Genomic DNA, 13,526 nt, shown 5'->3' on the forward strand with positions numbered 1-13,526 from the left:
TTGAATATTAGTTATGGTAGGATTTAATATTTTCCATCATTTAAAACATAGCTGCAAATTGTCTTCCTCCTCAGTTTGTGGTTTGTTATCCCAAGCATATGGGATTTTATCATCCTGGGACTTTATTAGCTATGCTGTCTGTTTAACTACTTAAATTGAATAAAGACAAGGCAGATTAGAAATGCCTTGTATTGAATCCTGAGACGTTTATAGATGCCTAGAAGATAACTTGAAATTTCAGTGTAGGCTTGAAATTTGTTCATTCTGTTTTGCTTGCAAAAGATTTTGTTATCACTTTCCTGTATCAGTAACTCATCAGCCTGGATTTTCTCCTGTGGGTGAAAAGCAGATAGCTTTGTAAAATTCAGAAGAAAAATGCCCTTAGAATGCAGTGTCATTACATGGTGTGTCTCAGCAAGGGAAGAGTATCTCATAGCAATAAATACATCCAGTCTCTAAGTTTACTTTAAAATCAATTTAAATGTTTCAAAAATATTTACTTTACAGTGATGGTCAACAAAATAACTTCTCTGATCCACAGTAATGTCTGTGCCCTAGTTCTTCTCTGTAGGAAAAACATACCACATGTGTGTCTGGATACTTTGGTTTGGGGATTTCGTCAGTGGAGAGTGTGGGGGGTAGCTAGAATGTTTGGGCTTTCCTGACTGTCGTGAATTTCTCTGCTAGGTTGTTATAATTCAGGGATCCTTTTTCCAATTCATTGCAAAGCTGCCTTAAAAAATTTTTTTGCCTTGTTCCCAGCCCACACCTAACAATTTTGAGGTCAATACTGTTTTAAGGATTTTAGACTAAGGGCCAGAACTGAGCCTATAATAAAAGCTCTTTCTCAGTCTTAAATATAGAGTAGCTACTTGCTGCCCACCAAAATTTCAGACTACTCAACCCAACTCTTCCCAATAACCACAACCCATCCTTTACGTTTTGCTTTCCTCCTGCTGAAACTGCAGAAATTACTTACCTGCTTCTGCTGGGGAGACCTTTCCTTTTCTTCACTTACTTAGATCAGTAATCACACTTTTCCTTAGGATGGATGTACAGATCTTGAGAGTGCCTTCTTGTCCATCTCCATAGATGAGTAACCCAAGGTTTCCCTTGGCTCTGAAGAAATAGTTTCAAGAAGTTTCTTGCAGCCTCCCTTATTAATGGGCCTGATGACTCCAAAATATTTCTGTCTCTGCGCACACAGCTCAATTCCCAGTAACTACCTCATTAACTGTGACTGCTGAGAGTTAGATGGAGCAGGGTTCAAGCTTCTACATTTGGGTTTTTTAAAAAAAAATAAAAAGACAAGACAGACAGGTGGGGCAGTAATTCAATCTAGTGTGACAGTGGATCTATGAAGCCTTGAAGACCCAAAATAGGGTACGTTTTTTGCGTTGCAGCATGATATTCCAAGAACATGTAGGGGATCAGTGTGGTACTTTTTCTACAATGAAACTTTACAATAAACTCTAAAATAAAGCACTATAAATTTGCTTTCTACAAAGGCCTTCAGATATAAAGCATGCTACATCTTGCTATGATAGTTCTTATAACAAGATGCTAATCTCTGGTGTTTGGTAATGCACACAGGTCCTACAGACACAGCTGGATACCTTACTCGAAGGACAAGAAAGCATTAAAAGTTGCAGCAACTTTACAGCCCAAGCCCTCAACCACGGCACTGAAACGGAAGTTCTGCTGGTGAAGAAGCAAATGAGTGACAAGCTGAATGAACTGGCCGAGCGGGACTTCCCATTGCAGCCCCGTGAAAATGATCAGTTGGACTTCATAGTGGAAACAGAAGGCCTGAAGAAGTCCATTCATAACTTGGGTACTATTTTAACCACCAATGCTGTTGCCTCTGAAACAGTGGCCACAGGTGAGGGACTGAGGCAGACAGTGATTGGACAGCCCATGTCCGTTACCATCACAACTAAGGACAAAGATGGGGAGCTCTGTAAATCTGGGAATGCTTACCTCACTGCTGAACTGAGCACACCTGATGGGAGTGTAGCAGATGGAGAAATACTTGACAATAAAAATGGCACTTATGAATTTTTGTATACTGTTCAGAAAGAAGGGGACTTCACTTTGTCACTGAGACTTTATGATCAACATATCAAGGGCAGCCCGTTCAAACTTAAAGTGGTCAGATCAGCAGATGTGTCCCCTACCACTGAAGGGGTTAAGAGGCGTGTTAAATCTCCTGGCAGTGGTCATGTGAAGCAGAAAGCTGTGAAAAGACCTGCGAGCATGTACAGCACTGGCAAAAGAAAAGAGAATCCCATTGAAGATGATTTGATCTTCAGAGTAGGTAGGTGACTTGTCTGCTACCTATTGACATGCTTAAAAATAGTTCAGGGAAACTGGATGAAAAAATCTAGAAGTTAAATTATTTTAAGGTTAAAGCTGTAAGTAGAGCAACCTGATAATAACTTTAGGCCTCTTGACTTTTGTTCATATGTAAATTTTAAAAGCACATACTTCAGAAATTCTGTTTGCAGCAAATATTTAATTGGAATTTGGGTTGAAAAATGCATACATTTGATTTAGGATAAAATGTTTTACCACCTCTTCTGTACTCTATTGGGCATCATAAAATGAAAATATAATAAGATCGATGCTTCAGATTAGATTAAATTACTTCTTTAAAAAATTGCATGGCAAGAAGGGAAGTAGGAGGACTCCTTCTCTAAAATGATTGCCCTAAAGATTAATCTAATTAATTAACCTGGAACTATACATGCTAAATCCTGTGGTCATATATAGTTATTTCATTATGTCAGCATAGGAAAAAATTAATGTTTGCTTTTTTCCCCCCAATATCTAAATATGTTTGGTTCTTTATATATAGTGTAATGTTATCTCTAAATCTGTGGACTTGTAATGCTTGGTAAAAATACAACATCTTGGTGTCATTTACTGTGATTTTCTTTCAGGTCTTTTGATGTACTCTGTTTTTAAGCTATATGATAATAATTCATCATTTTAAAAGTCTGTACCATGGGGTATTGTATTTATATAATGTCTGCTTATAGAGTTAGAAAATATTTTTCACTTTGCACAACTAAAGAAAAAAGCAAGTTCATTCTTAATATGTACAAGTCAGGATTTCAGCAGTATGTGTTACCAAGTTTGACAACCAGTTGGCAAGGTGGTAGCAGAGAATAGATGGTGGTTAATTGTGGAGGGTTTTTTAGTAATTCTGTTGAAAATTCATCTGGACACCATTTGTCAGTTGGTTAATTCTGTCCATCTGATTTCTCATCTGTCAGTATTTCTAAGAGATTCCTTGCTTTGATGGTTTTATATCAGAAAATGTATTCAGCAAGCATGCTTTGCTTGCTGAATAGGACAGTACAATGTTAGCTTTGCATGAAGCTACTCATTAAATGACCAGCCTTTACCAGATGGCCAGTGCATTTCTTAGTAAGATAAATGACCCCATAAATATAACAACTCAAATCATTTTTTACAGAGGCAATGATATCCAGCTTTACTGTTGCTAAGGCTAAATTTTATGGTGACAGCTGAGTCAAAAGTTAGAAATATGATGTAGAACAATTCATACGGAAGTTAAGCCAGCCCTACTCAGCAGTAACCATGCTTTATCATCCAAAGCTGGAAGGCGACTTTTGCTAAATTAGTACCCGGACATAGCAGGAGGGTGTTCTTGTTGCAAAAGCTATTGCTGTAGTCACCACTGGCAGAGCCCATGTTAGCAATCCCATGGGGAGAGAAGCCCTTGCACAGGACAGAGTGATCAGCCTCAGGCTCCTGCTGGAATGGAAAGGGACCTGTGGCTCTTCCCAAATGCAGTTTCACTGCTGGTACTGGTAAGAGTGGCAGAAGGTATGTATAAATGTAGCCTAGATCTTTTCTGGCCCCTGTTTTGAGACAGGGTTAAACAAAACAGTTAAGAATAATGTCTGAACCCTGTCTAGAAAGAAAACATCTCTCTCATCTCTTCTGGAATGTTTGTGACATGTTGTATCCTAGAAGGAGAAGGGCCTGGATGGATAGATTCAGGCAGAAAGAGTCTGTGGGTCTGTAGCAGGTAAGAGCAGGATAGGAAAGCCTGCACAGGTACACTGTGCCTGTGAGTAACAGGGGAGCTCTGTTACGTGTTGTGACTGACACTTTCACTGAATGCTAAGCCCTCTTGTTTACATATATCAACCATTAATTTGTCCTGGTGTGGAAACTGTAGATCTAACTACTTTAAAAAAAAAAAGAAGAGATGTCCTGAAATTATTTAAAAACTGTTAATATTCTTATTACAAAGCGTTTGGTATAGATTAAAGTGATTTCAGCTTGTAATTTCTGCTTCTGTATCCCTTGCTTCTACTCAGCAGTTTCTAGCCTGACTACCAAATAGTGGTATGGCTCTAGTTTGGGTTTTGTTGTTGGTGGTGGTGTTTGTTGGGTTATTTTTTTTTTAAACTGTTCCCTCCAACATACCACAAACTCTAGAAGTCTTAGACGTTTTCCAAAAAGTGCAGTGCCCTTTCTTTCTGTTGTGATGCAATCATGACCATGTGCTTTATTTTGGAGTTCTGCCTCTCCACTTCTTCACCACTCGACACCCCAAGAAAGAAGAGGAAATAATTAGAACAAGAGCTACGCATGTCTCAGAACCTTTGCTTGATGAAACCTCACAGGAGTGTCCACATTTGGGATATATGGATCACTATTTTATTGAAAAACTGAGCTGAGAGTAATACTTCATCCTATTACATGTTCAGTTCTCAGCCACTCATTTCACAGAATGACCCTACATAGAGGTGTGCCTCTGGGCTTTTGTGGTCTTATGTATGCATTGTCTGAAAGGTCTCTTAAGCCATTGCAGCTGTAATGCTCTAGCTTTTTACACTTCCAAAATACACGGAATTAATGAACACAGGTAAAACTTCTGAAATTTTCACAGGGATTGCCTTCATGGATTTAAGCGTTCCTTTAGTTCCAGTTTCAGCACACGTCGAAAAGTTAAGGTTTGGTTCATTTGTTGATGAGGTAATGTAAAATAAAGTTTATTGCTGTTTTCCAACACAACTGCCTATCTCTATTTTGAACCCATTGTTGAATTCCTCTGCTAACCCTGGCCAAATCTGGATTTGTATTTTAAACTGGGCAAGATAAATCTTACATTTGGGCTGCCAGAAGCTCATACAGCTGTGTTGGAGAAATACACTGTAATATTCCTATGGGCATCCAAGTACACAGAGTATGCTATTGTATATATGCTGATATACGGGCTTTTATGCACAAGTAAATTGATCAACTCATAGCAGGAGATTGTTCTTGTGCTAGTATTAACAGAGATAGCATTAATACAACATTAGTACAGTTAAGTGCTTTCATTCATGGGGAATCGTGCATTGTATCTTTTGCCAATTCTGTGTTATTCATGGCTTTTAAAATGGCATGTGGTTCTATTCAGACATTTTAAGGTCAAGCTATTGACTGCACGTTCATGCACGTTCATACATTCGTGTAATTCATTATTTACAAGAACACTTCCTCCTTTTCTCTCTCAATAATTTATATCCTCACCCTTTTTCTAATTTTTTTTTAAACAGGCATGATCTCTAAGAGTGAGTCTATGCAGTATCTGTGTAGCATGTACTTAGATTATACAAATGAAAACAAGAATGCGTTATGATACCCAGAAAATAATTGTTGTGCAATGGTTTTTGCTACCTCTACAAGTGGTAGGAAGCACTAAAATGAGAGGGAAGGCTCTTTTCCATTACCCTGCTTTTGTGCCTTAGACCCATGCTGAGCAGAGTTAAGTGGAGGTTAGGGATGTTCACAGTGTCAGCCACTTCCACCTTCCATGGTAAATCTCCCATGTCCTCCAAAGGAGGGTTAAGAGCCATGCGAGGCATCAGTTAGCTACTCTGTCCAGGACCCCCATCTTGTGCTCTAGCTCTGTCATGCTGTGCTGTATGCCTTGGTATTTTTTTTCTTCTGGCACTTTTCATGACTGGGTTCTTTGACACCGTTCAGCAGTAGTGGTGCTATTTCCCACTTTAACTGCTTTTTCTCTTCATTTATTTATACTTGGGATTGGCATCAGATACAGCCAGATGGAGAATTGGCTCTCTGCTAAAAAGGTCAATTTTCCTTTTCCTCAGACTGTGTTTAGTTGTCTGTTCAGTCATGTAGCTGAGCCTCTAAGTTTAGCTGGTACACTTAATGTGTGTAATTCACTTTAATTTAAAAAAAAAGTGCCTTTAACAGTACCTTCTGTCAACGTCCTTACTAGGTGTGGATGTCGTCTTCTGGTCTGTTATCAATGCTGAAAGCAAATAGGAGCCTTATTGTAAATTTACTCCACATAAAACCTCATGAACAAGGCCTGTGTAATAATAGCTTTAGTGCAGTTTAAAAGCAGGCTTAGGGGGAGCAAAGGGCTTCTTGATCAGGTGTTTCTTCTTTAATTTTCTCTGAAGGCCTCTGCCTGAAACTCTGTATTGGATTTCCCTGTTTGAAAGGAACAGGGCTGCCTGTAGATACATATTTTTTGAGCTTTTATAGAAATACAAGTGGGTTATATGGGTACACATCTCCTTGAAAAAACATGTATTTTTCCAAATGCAGTTAGCCCCCTTGTATGGATCTTCCAGAGGAACCTTCTCCTATCTGCTTCCTCCCATTTCCCTGCCCCTTCTCTACCTTTCCAGCAAGGTCCTGTCCTGGCCAAATTATGGCCTGGCTAAGGGCATAGGAGAAGGAAGGGATGTGTTTGTGTAGTTGTTCCATGTAGTGCAGAAGTATGACACATGAAATGCAGAGGCCCCTCTGATACACTTTAATCAGTTGTTCTTCATTCTCTCTTTCAGAACTCCGGAACAAACCCATTAATAAGCAGTATGAAATAGCAAGATGTTTTCTATACAGAATTTATATTTCTGTAGAAGTAGGAACACCTAGTAATGGGGAAGTAGAATTTCATTTTCCAGTTTCTTAGCTCGAATCCTTCTGAGGCTTGTCATGAGCTCTTTAGGGGTTTGTGATGGCCAGTGTGAAATTTGGCCAGGCCCACATTGCATAGTTTTGCAGTTATACCTGTATTGAACAGGGGGTGAAGAACTCTGAGAACATTGCTTGCAAAATCCCCAGCATGGGTCTGATGTCCTGATGACAGAGACCTGGTCTTGGTGTGACTCATGTCATTCGGGGTTTTGCTGCTGTACCAGCAAAGAACTGCTTCTGCGGTGCACCTACCCCTAGGATTTGTGCATACCTACCTGTGGCGGCAGGGGCTCTGCTGCACAAGCAAGGCTTGGAGGTGGTGTTGGCCAAGCTTTAGGGACAGATGCTGTGTAAAGCAAATCAATACATACCAGCCCAAACTTCACTACCAGCAGTATGCAGGAGTATCTGCCAGAGTTCCAACTGAATTATTCATTCATCTTTAAAGGTTACAAACGTTGTGCGCCTCCCTCCAACAGATTGATTGATTTTAAGACTTAGATTTGCATGGGAACTTGGATTAGAAACACTGACATTTATTTTGCAAGCACATAGCTTGTTAACAATCTGGTTCAGTGCAGTTTACTACAGAGCCTTTTGTGTTTCACATGTTATAAGAGAGGGCATCACATCCTCATAACATGTAAGGTTTCACTAAGTATCTTTTGGCGCGCTGAGGAAAAAAGAAATGAAGCTATGGAACAAAAACAAAACTCCTTGATACCTGTCTATGCAGTATGTATGTAGACCTTTCCATGCTGTTTAGTTTTATCCTTTTTTTTCAGTACCACATAGAGAACAGTCCAGGAAGAAATTTTTGAAGTGGTGTGGGCAGGAAAGCAATGGTGCTTACACAACAGGTTATGGCTACTTGCAACCTCTAAAGTCTCCCCATTAATCTGTAATCTTTCTGCAGGGTTTTTGTCTCTCTGAATCCATTCCCTTCCTGCTGGGGACAGCAACATGGTTTTTTGTTGTGTTTGAGGAAGCTGGTAAATCTAGGTTAGCAAGCAGGGAGGTTATTATTCATATTAGTAAAACTTAGCAAAAAACCACTCCTATTACTACAAGCATCAAAAATGTACAACAGGTTTGTCCAGATGCCCAGCACTTACAGAGCAGATTCTTACTGCAGTTACATGATGTAATTTTTAACATCTCCTGTGAAGTTAATGGGCTTTTTTTCCTTCTATTTGGTGAGATTCAATCTGGCCTCTATTGTGCAAGAATAAAAGATTGAAATTATGAAGCATTTTATGTGTGCTAGATTGTCTTGAGCTGAAAATGTATACTCTTTTGTTGAAAGCATATCTTCAAAGCTAAATTAATTGGTTTGTGCAGGCTACGCTCAGTAATACCAGAAGGAATTAGATAGGGCTATGGCAAATCTGATTGTTTATCTGTATACAAAGATGGTATAAAAGGAGCTATTCCACAGATCTGCTTCCTAATAACTCTGTTCAGCTTTCCCCTTTTTGAAAACTCTGCTGTCCTCTCCCAATCCCCAGCAGCTTGCCACAGAAGTTGCAGTAAAATGTCTGTCTTTTCCTCCTTTGTGCCCCGCAGTAGCTCAGAACTGGAGGGAGGTAAGGCTGGGCAAAGACAGGCATGAAAAATGCAGGCTTTCATCTCTAAACTAGGCTGTGTGGGAAACACTGGAATGAGGATCCCACAACCGTCCTCTGGTTCCAGCCCTGTGCATTTGAAATGTTGGTGCCTCCCTAGGCTAAGGAGTGATGGGTGACCGCCCATGACTGAGGGAAGAGGAGACAAATCATGGGGTGCCTTGATACAGAGGGGTGGTGTCTTGCACTGAAACACTTGCTGAAGACTCTGTCTCAGGCAGCTATGTTTATAAGGCAGGAATCTCTACTTACAGGACAGAGCTATTATCCTTTAGTGTTACAGAGTCAGTTGCAGGAGCCTGCTTTTCCAGAGGCTGACAAACTTTACTACAAGATTTCCTCTCATCATCTGAACTGCTGCCACTGCCTGTGCTTGGACTCAGATCTTTGCTGGCATAGTGAATTATTCAAATCAGAAAGTTCAAAGTTATCTGTTTTCCTCTTGAACATAAGTTAGGAAGTAAGCTGTGTTTCACTAACCTCAGCTTTCTTCTTCAGAGAAATATGTGCCACTCCAGAGGGGACTGTCTAAAGGCCTGTGTGCAAATTAGGACTTATGTGGTGGGTTTAATAGCTGCAAAGTGCTGTGTACAGGGACGTTGCATGGAGCTGAATTTCATCTGCAGCTGTGCTAATAAATTACTATTTCTTAAACTTACTGTGAAATGTGACTATGGCATTCCTGGATAATTTCTTTGATTTTTCCTTTGATGTATATTTACAAGGTCCGACTGAAGAACACTCTGAGTAACTCTTTATATAGGTGTCTCTTATTTTTAAAAATGAAATTCCTTGACTTTCAAGAACATTTTTCTAAGGGTAAAGAGCATACATTCCATAAAATTTGTGCTAGTTGGTTCCAGATGCTCTAGCTTACGCCTCCTCTTTTCTAACAAATGTTTTCCCTTTACTCTCAGTAGTAAAAGGAATGTTTCTCCCTTTTCATCCATTCTCTTTGGCTAAAAGGCAAAAAGGAAACTTATCATTAGCATATGGTGGAAAAAAATTACTGCATGCATCCCTCCGGCGCTGCTCATTAAAAGAATACACAGAAATGGCTCAAGTGGGGGTAATGTAATTGGTGTGTAACTCACTATTCCCTGAATATGTACTTTCCCCTTGCAGTAGAAAAATTGAGAAGTATTTGCCTTGTTTAGAGGATGGAGCATATGGAGCTCAAGAAAACAAGCCCTGAAACAAAGGGACATGCTTGCAGCACCACCTGCAGAGGAATTAAATGTTACTTGTTAGCCAGTGACAGGAAATATGCATCCCACAGCCATCACCAGAGCATAAAGAAGGGTTGTTAAGAGCATACACATCCCTAATGAAAGCTAAATACAAACTAGAGCTAATATGTATGTCTTATATTGGGTGTCACAGTCAGAATAGTTTTAATCATTGAGCACCAGGATATCTTGGATTCACTAAAATAAAATACATGTTTTTCTGTTAAAACCATATATTGAAACCAATTAATGTCTGATACGCAGCCAGTGAATGCTTGTAAAAATACTTCACCAGGAAAAATAGTGCTGCATCCAAGTATTGGAAAGAACAGCTTATAGAGTCTTTTTGTTTCAAAATTCATTCATTCGTTATGAATAACCTTGGGGTCCAAGATCATAATTGCAGTCTTGTCTAAAGACCCCCGAGCCTCCATGACAAACAAAGCAGGAATTTGGATGCTGTTCCTGTGCTCCAGGTATAATTTGGACCAGCCACTTTAGGGCTGACCTTTTAAAGATACCAGTTTGCTGGGTGACTCTTCTTGGAACATCTCAGAACAAACATCTAAGTAATGAGGCACCTAAACTTAATGACCTTTTGTGAAAATTTGACATTTTACAGCTCCTTATCACCTTAAGCCAATGGGGAAAAGACAGTTCTATGTAAATCACTATTGCATTTGTCCTGGGTAAAAATGGGACCTCTGTGTGTGTACACTACTTTATTAGAACAATCTAAGGTCTTTACAGAAGCAGTCAGTCTCCAGGTGTTGGTCTTCATTGGCCCACAGGTCCCAATCATTCAAAACCAGTTCTTCATCTGAGTTTCCCTTCTAAGGGGATTTTTGAAGCCTATGACAGGAGACTGTGTATGAGTGAACAGGAAAATTCCCTGTCTTGAAATGGCCCCAACCAAAGTGATCACTGATACATTTTATCTCAACTTTTTGGCATCACTGAGGAGATTTAGCTAATTGTACTAAAACCTTGTCATCTGTCCATGTTCTTATTTTAGTCTCTGTCTGTATGTTCCCACAGTACTGCCCCTTTCATTGTCTTCTCAGTTGAATAAAAATCCGCAGTTTAAAAGAAGTCCATCACTTATGAAAAAACATTTTACTGGTTCCCTCACACAAGAGGGAAATTGTGAACACTTTGATTTGTGAAGGCCAAAGAGGTAATTACGTTGATGGGCGCTGAGTTGGCATACATGCCAAAGAGTAAGAACAATCCCTTCTTGTACTTAGAATTGTGGATATGTTACAGAGATGGTTCTTTGAAGTTGTAGCAGTGATAAGAACTCTTCAAAATAGAAATCTATGGATCAAGGATGTAATAAATGCATGTGTTGGCATTTAGGTCCTGACTAATTAGTCCCGTCTAACCTGATTTCTTCTGTGCTTTGTGTTCAATTTTAGGCACCAAAGGAAGAAACAAAGGGGAATTTACAAATCTTCAAGGTGTAGCTGCATCTACAAATGGAAAAATATTAATAGCAGACAGTAACAACCAGTGTGTGCAGGTATGAGGATATGCCACTTCCAGTATTTTTCTTTTTCTCCCTGCCCCCACACCTCTGCCTTCTTTGTAGTACAGGAAAGACACATTTTGTACAAGTCAAGCAGATACAGAAAATACAGAGGAAGCTCAACTTGTTTGTCGTCCATTATCATTCCATCTTCTTGACCTGCAGCTATGTTTTTCAGATCTACACTATATCTAGTATGTATATCAGAGTTTATTTCCCTTCCTTATGATATTTGACAATGAATGAAGAAAACAAGTGGTGCAATAATCTGGAAAAATGCCTTTTTGTAAATACCATTTTACATTGTAAATTTATCACTCTATGTTTCCAAATATAAATCTAGGGCAAGGTGCCACAAATACAATTTCTTAAGCAAATACAAATACAAAAATAAACATGTAGATGTCATTTTCAAATGGCTTTTAGTCTACTTAATTGACTTTTCTGTCTGTTATCATGATCAAATCTTTTCTGTGGTAGCACCCCTGACACCAATGATTTCTTAGCTTCTGTAACCTGTGTTAAAATCAAGCTGTGTTTTTTCTTTGCTCACCATGTATCTTTTTTACCATTAACAATTTGTAATCACTCTTCAGGCTGTCCATGTGGTAGCAATGAATAAGGCAGCAGTGTGTGGCTTGTTCTTCAGTATGTGAGAATCAGCAAGCTACATGCAGTAAGAACTCGTTTCCAGACCTTTTCAAAGAGACAGAGTCAAATATTTATCAGCACCCTCACACTTTGTAATTTGCAGCCACTTCAGAGGAACTTCAGTGTCTAATTACCTGGCTTGGGGACACAACCGGTGGACTGAATTTTGCGTGGCTAAAACATCTCTTAGGAAATAGCCTAGTACTTATCCTTAAGTCAAATAATTAAATTTTGAAATTCTCTTTTAGCTTCTATTCCTATCTTTTCTACAGACTTAGTGTTTGACTGTGGCCGAGTCACACAATGCCTCAGTTTCCTCATTTCTAATATGGGAATAACACCACTTCCTTCCAGCTGAGAGGGACATTGTAAAGCTTAATTCACTAATGTTTGTAAAGAACTTTGAGATCACTGAAGAAACAGGGCAATATAAGTGCAGAGAACTTCTTTATTTTGAAATTAGAGTCCAGGTGGAAGCCTCTTCTTAAATTAGAATCACTTTCACTTTCAAATATGGACCATGTAAAAGTGCTTCATGTTCCTAACTCTCTTCCTGACTATAGTGTTCATTAGTGACTTGCTAAAACCTAAGCTCCAAGAAATAGATGATGTTATTATACAGACTTAATTTTAAAATTAATATTTTCTGTTACAGATATTTTCCAATGACGGTCAGTTCAAAAGCCGTTTTGGCATACGAGGAAGGTCTCCTGGCCAGTTGCAACGGCCAACAGGAGTGGCTGTGCATCCCAGTGGTGACATCATTATTGCAGATTATGATAACAAATGGGTTAGCCTATTCTCATCAGATGGAAAATTTAAGGTATGAGTTATCATGTGAACTCTCCTGAGCTTTCTCCGTCTTACAAAGGAATGCAAAGTAATGGCTTTTTTTGTCAAGAAACTACATAGTTTGGTTGTAACTTAGTCCAAATTCCATTGTTGTGATGTGGAAACCCATGACACAGCCACGTTGTAAAATTAATAGGAAGAGGTCACAGCTGTGATGCTAATGTTACACCAAATAGAGACAATATGTTCCATTTTACAGTTCTACATACTAGGTGCTTGGATGCCTTTCCATAACTTATAGTCAAGGATAGCTAATGTCATCAAGTCTAGTTGGACTAGCTCAACAACCTTCATATCATTAATATTCTGGTTATGCAGAAACGTGTGTGCATATATGTATATACACACAGATACACATAAAAACTTATGAGGAGGACATAAGGCTCTTCAGTGACATATGGAGGAGAAAAATAAGGTAGCAGACTGATGATGACTTCCTGTATTTACTCCATACATACCAGCCGGAAAACCTTGAATAACATGAAGACACCAAAACAAAACCAAAGAAAGATGTCACTTAGTTAAGAACCCAAATACTCTGAGTAACCTATGTGTGTTTGAAATAATTATTAAAGTCTTTAACTTGAACTGGCTTGATCTGGACACAGAGCATGGAGGGCTTGTTTTCCTTCCTTCTCAAGACATGCTGTAAATCCAGCA

At 39.1% G+C, this 13,526-nt stretch overlaps 1 protein-coding gene across 9 annotated transcripts in view; it reads left to right on the top strand.

Moving 5' to 3' along the window:
- Window positions 1–13,526, top strand: part of TRIM2 (tripartite motif containing 2) — a 118,441-nt gene that overhangs the window by 90,094 nt on the left and 14,821 nt on the right. For all 9 annotated transcript variants that reach the window (XM_069785424.1, XM_069785467.1, XM_069785450.1 and 6 more), the window contains 3 exons: window positions 1,594–2,317; window positions 11,254–11,357; window positions 12,670–12,837. In XM_069785424.1, coding sequence (XP_069641525.1) covers window positions 1,594–2,317; window positions 11,254–11,357; window positions 12,670–12,837 — 996 coding nt within the window. The remainder of the gene's footprint in view (window positions 1–1,593; window positions 2,318–11,253; window positions 11,358–12,669; window positions 12,838–13,526) is intronic.

This window comes from Haliaeetus albicilla, chromosome 1 (genome assembly GCF_947461875.1).
Source record: "Haliaeetus albicilla chromosome 1, bHalAlb1.1, whole genome shotgun sequence".
NCBI lineage: Eukaryota > Metazoa > Chordata > Aves > Accipitriformes > Accipitridae > Haliaeetus > Haliaeetus albicilla.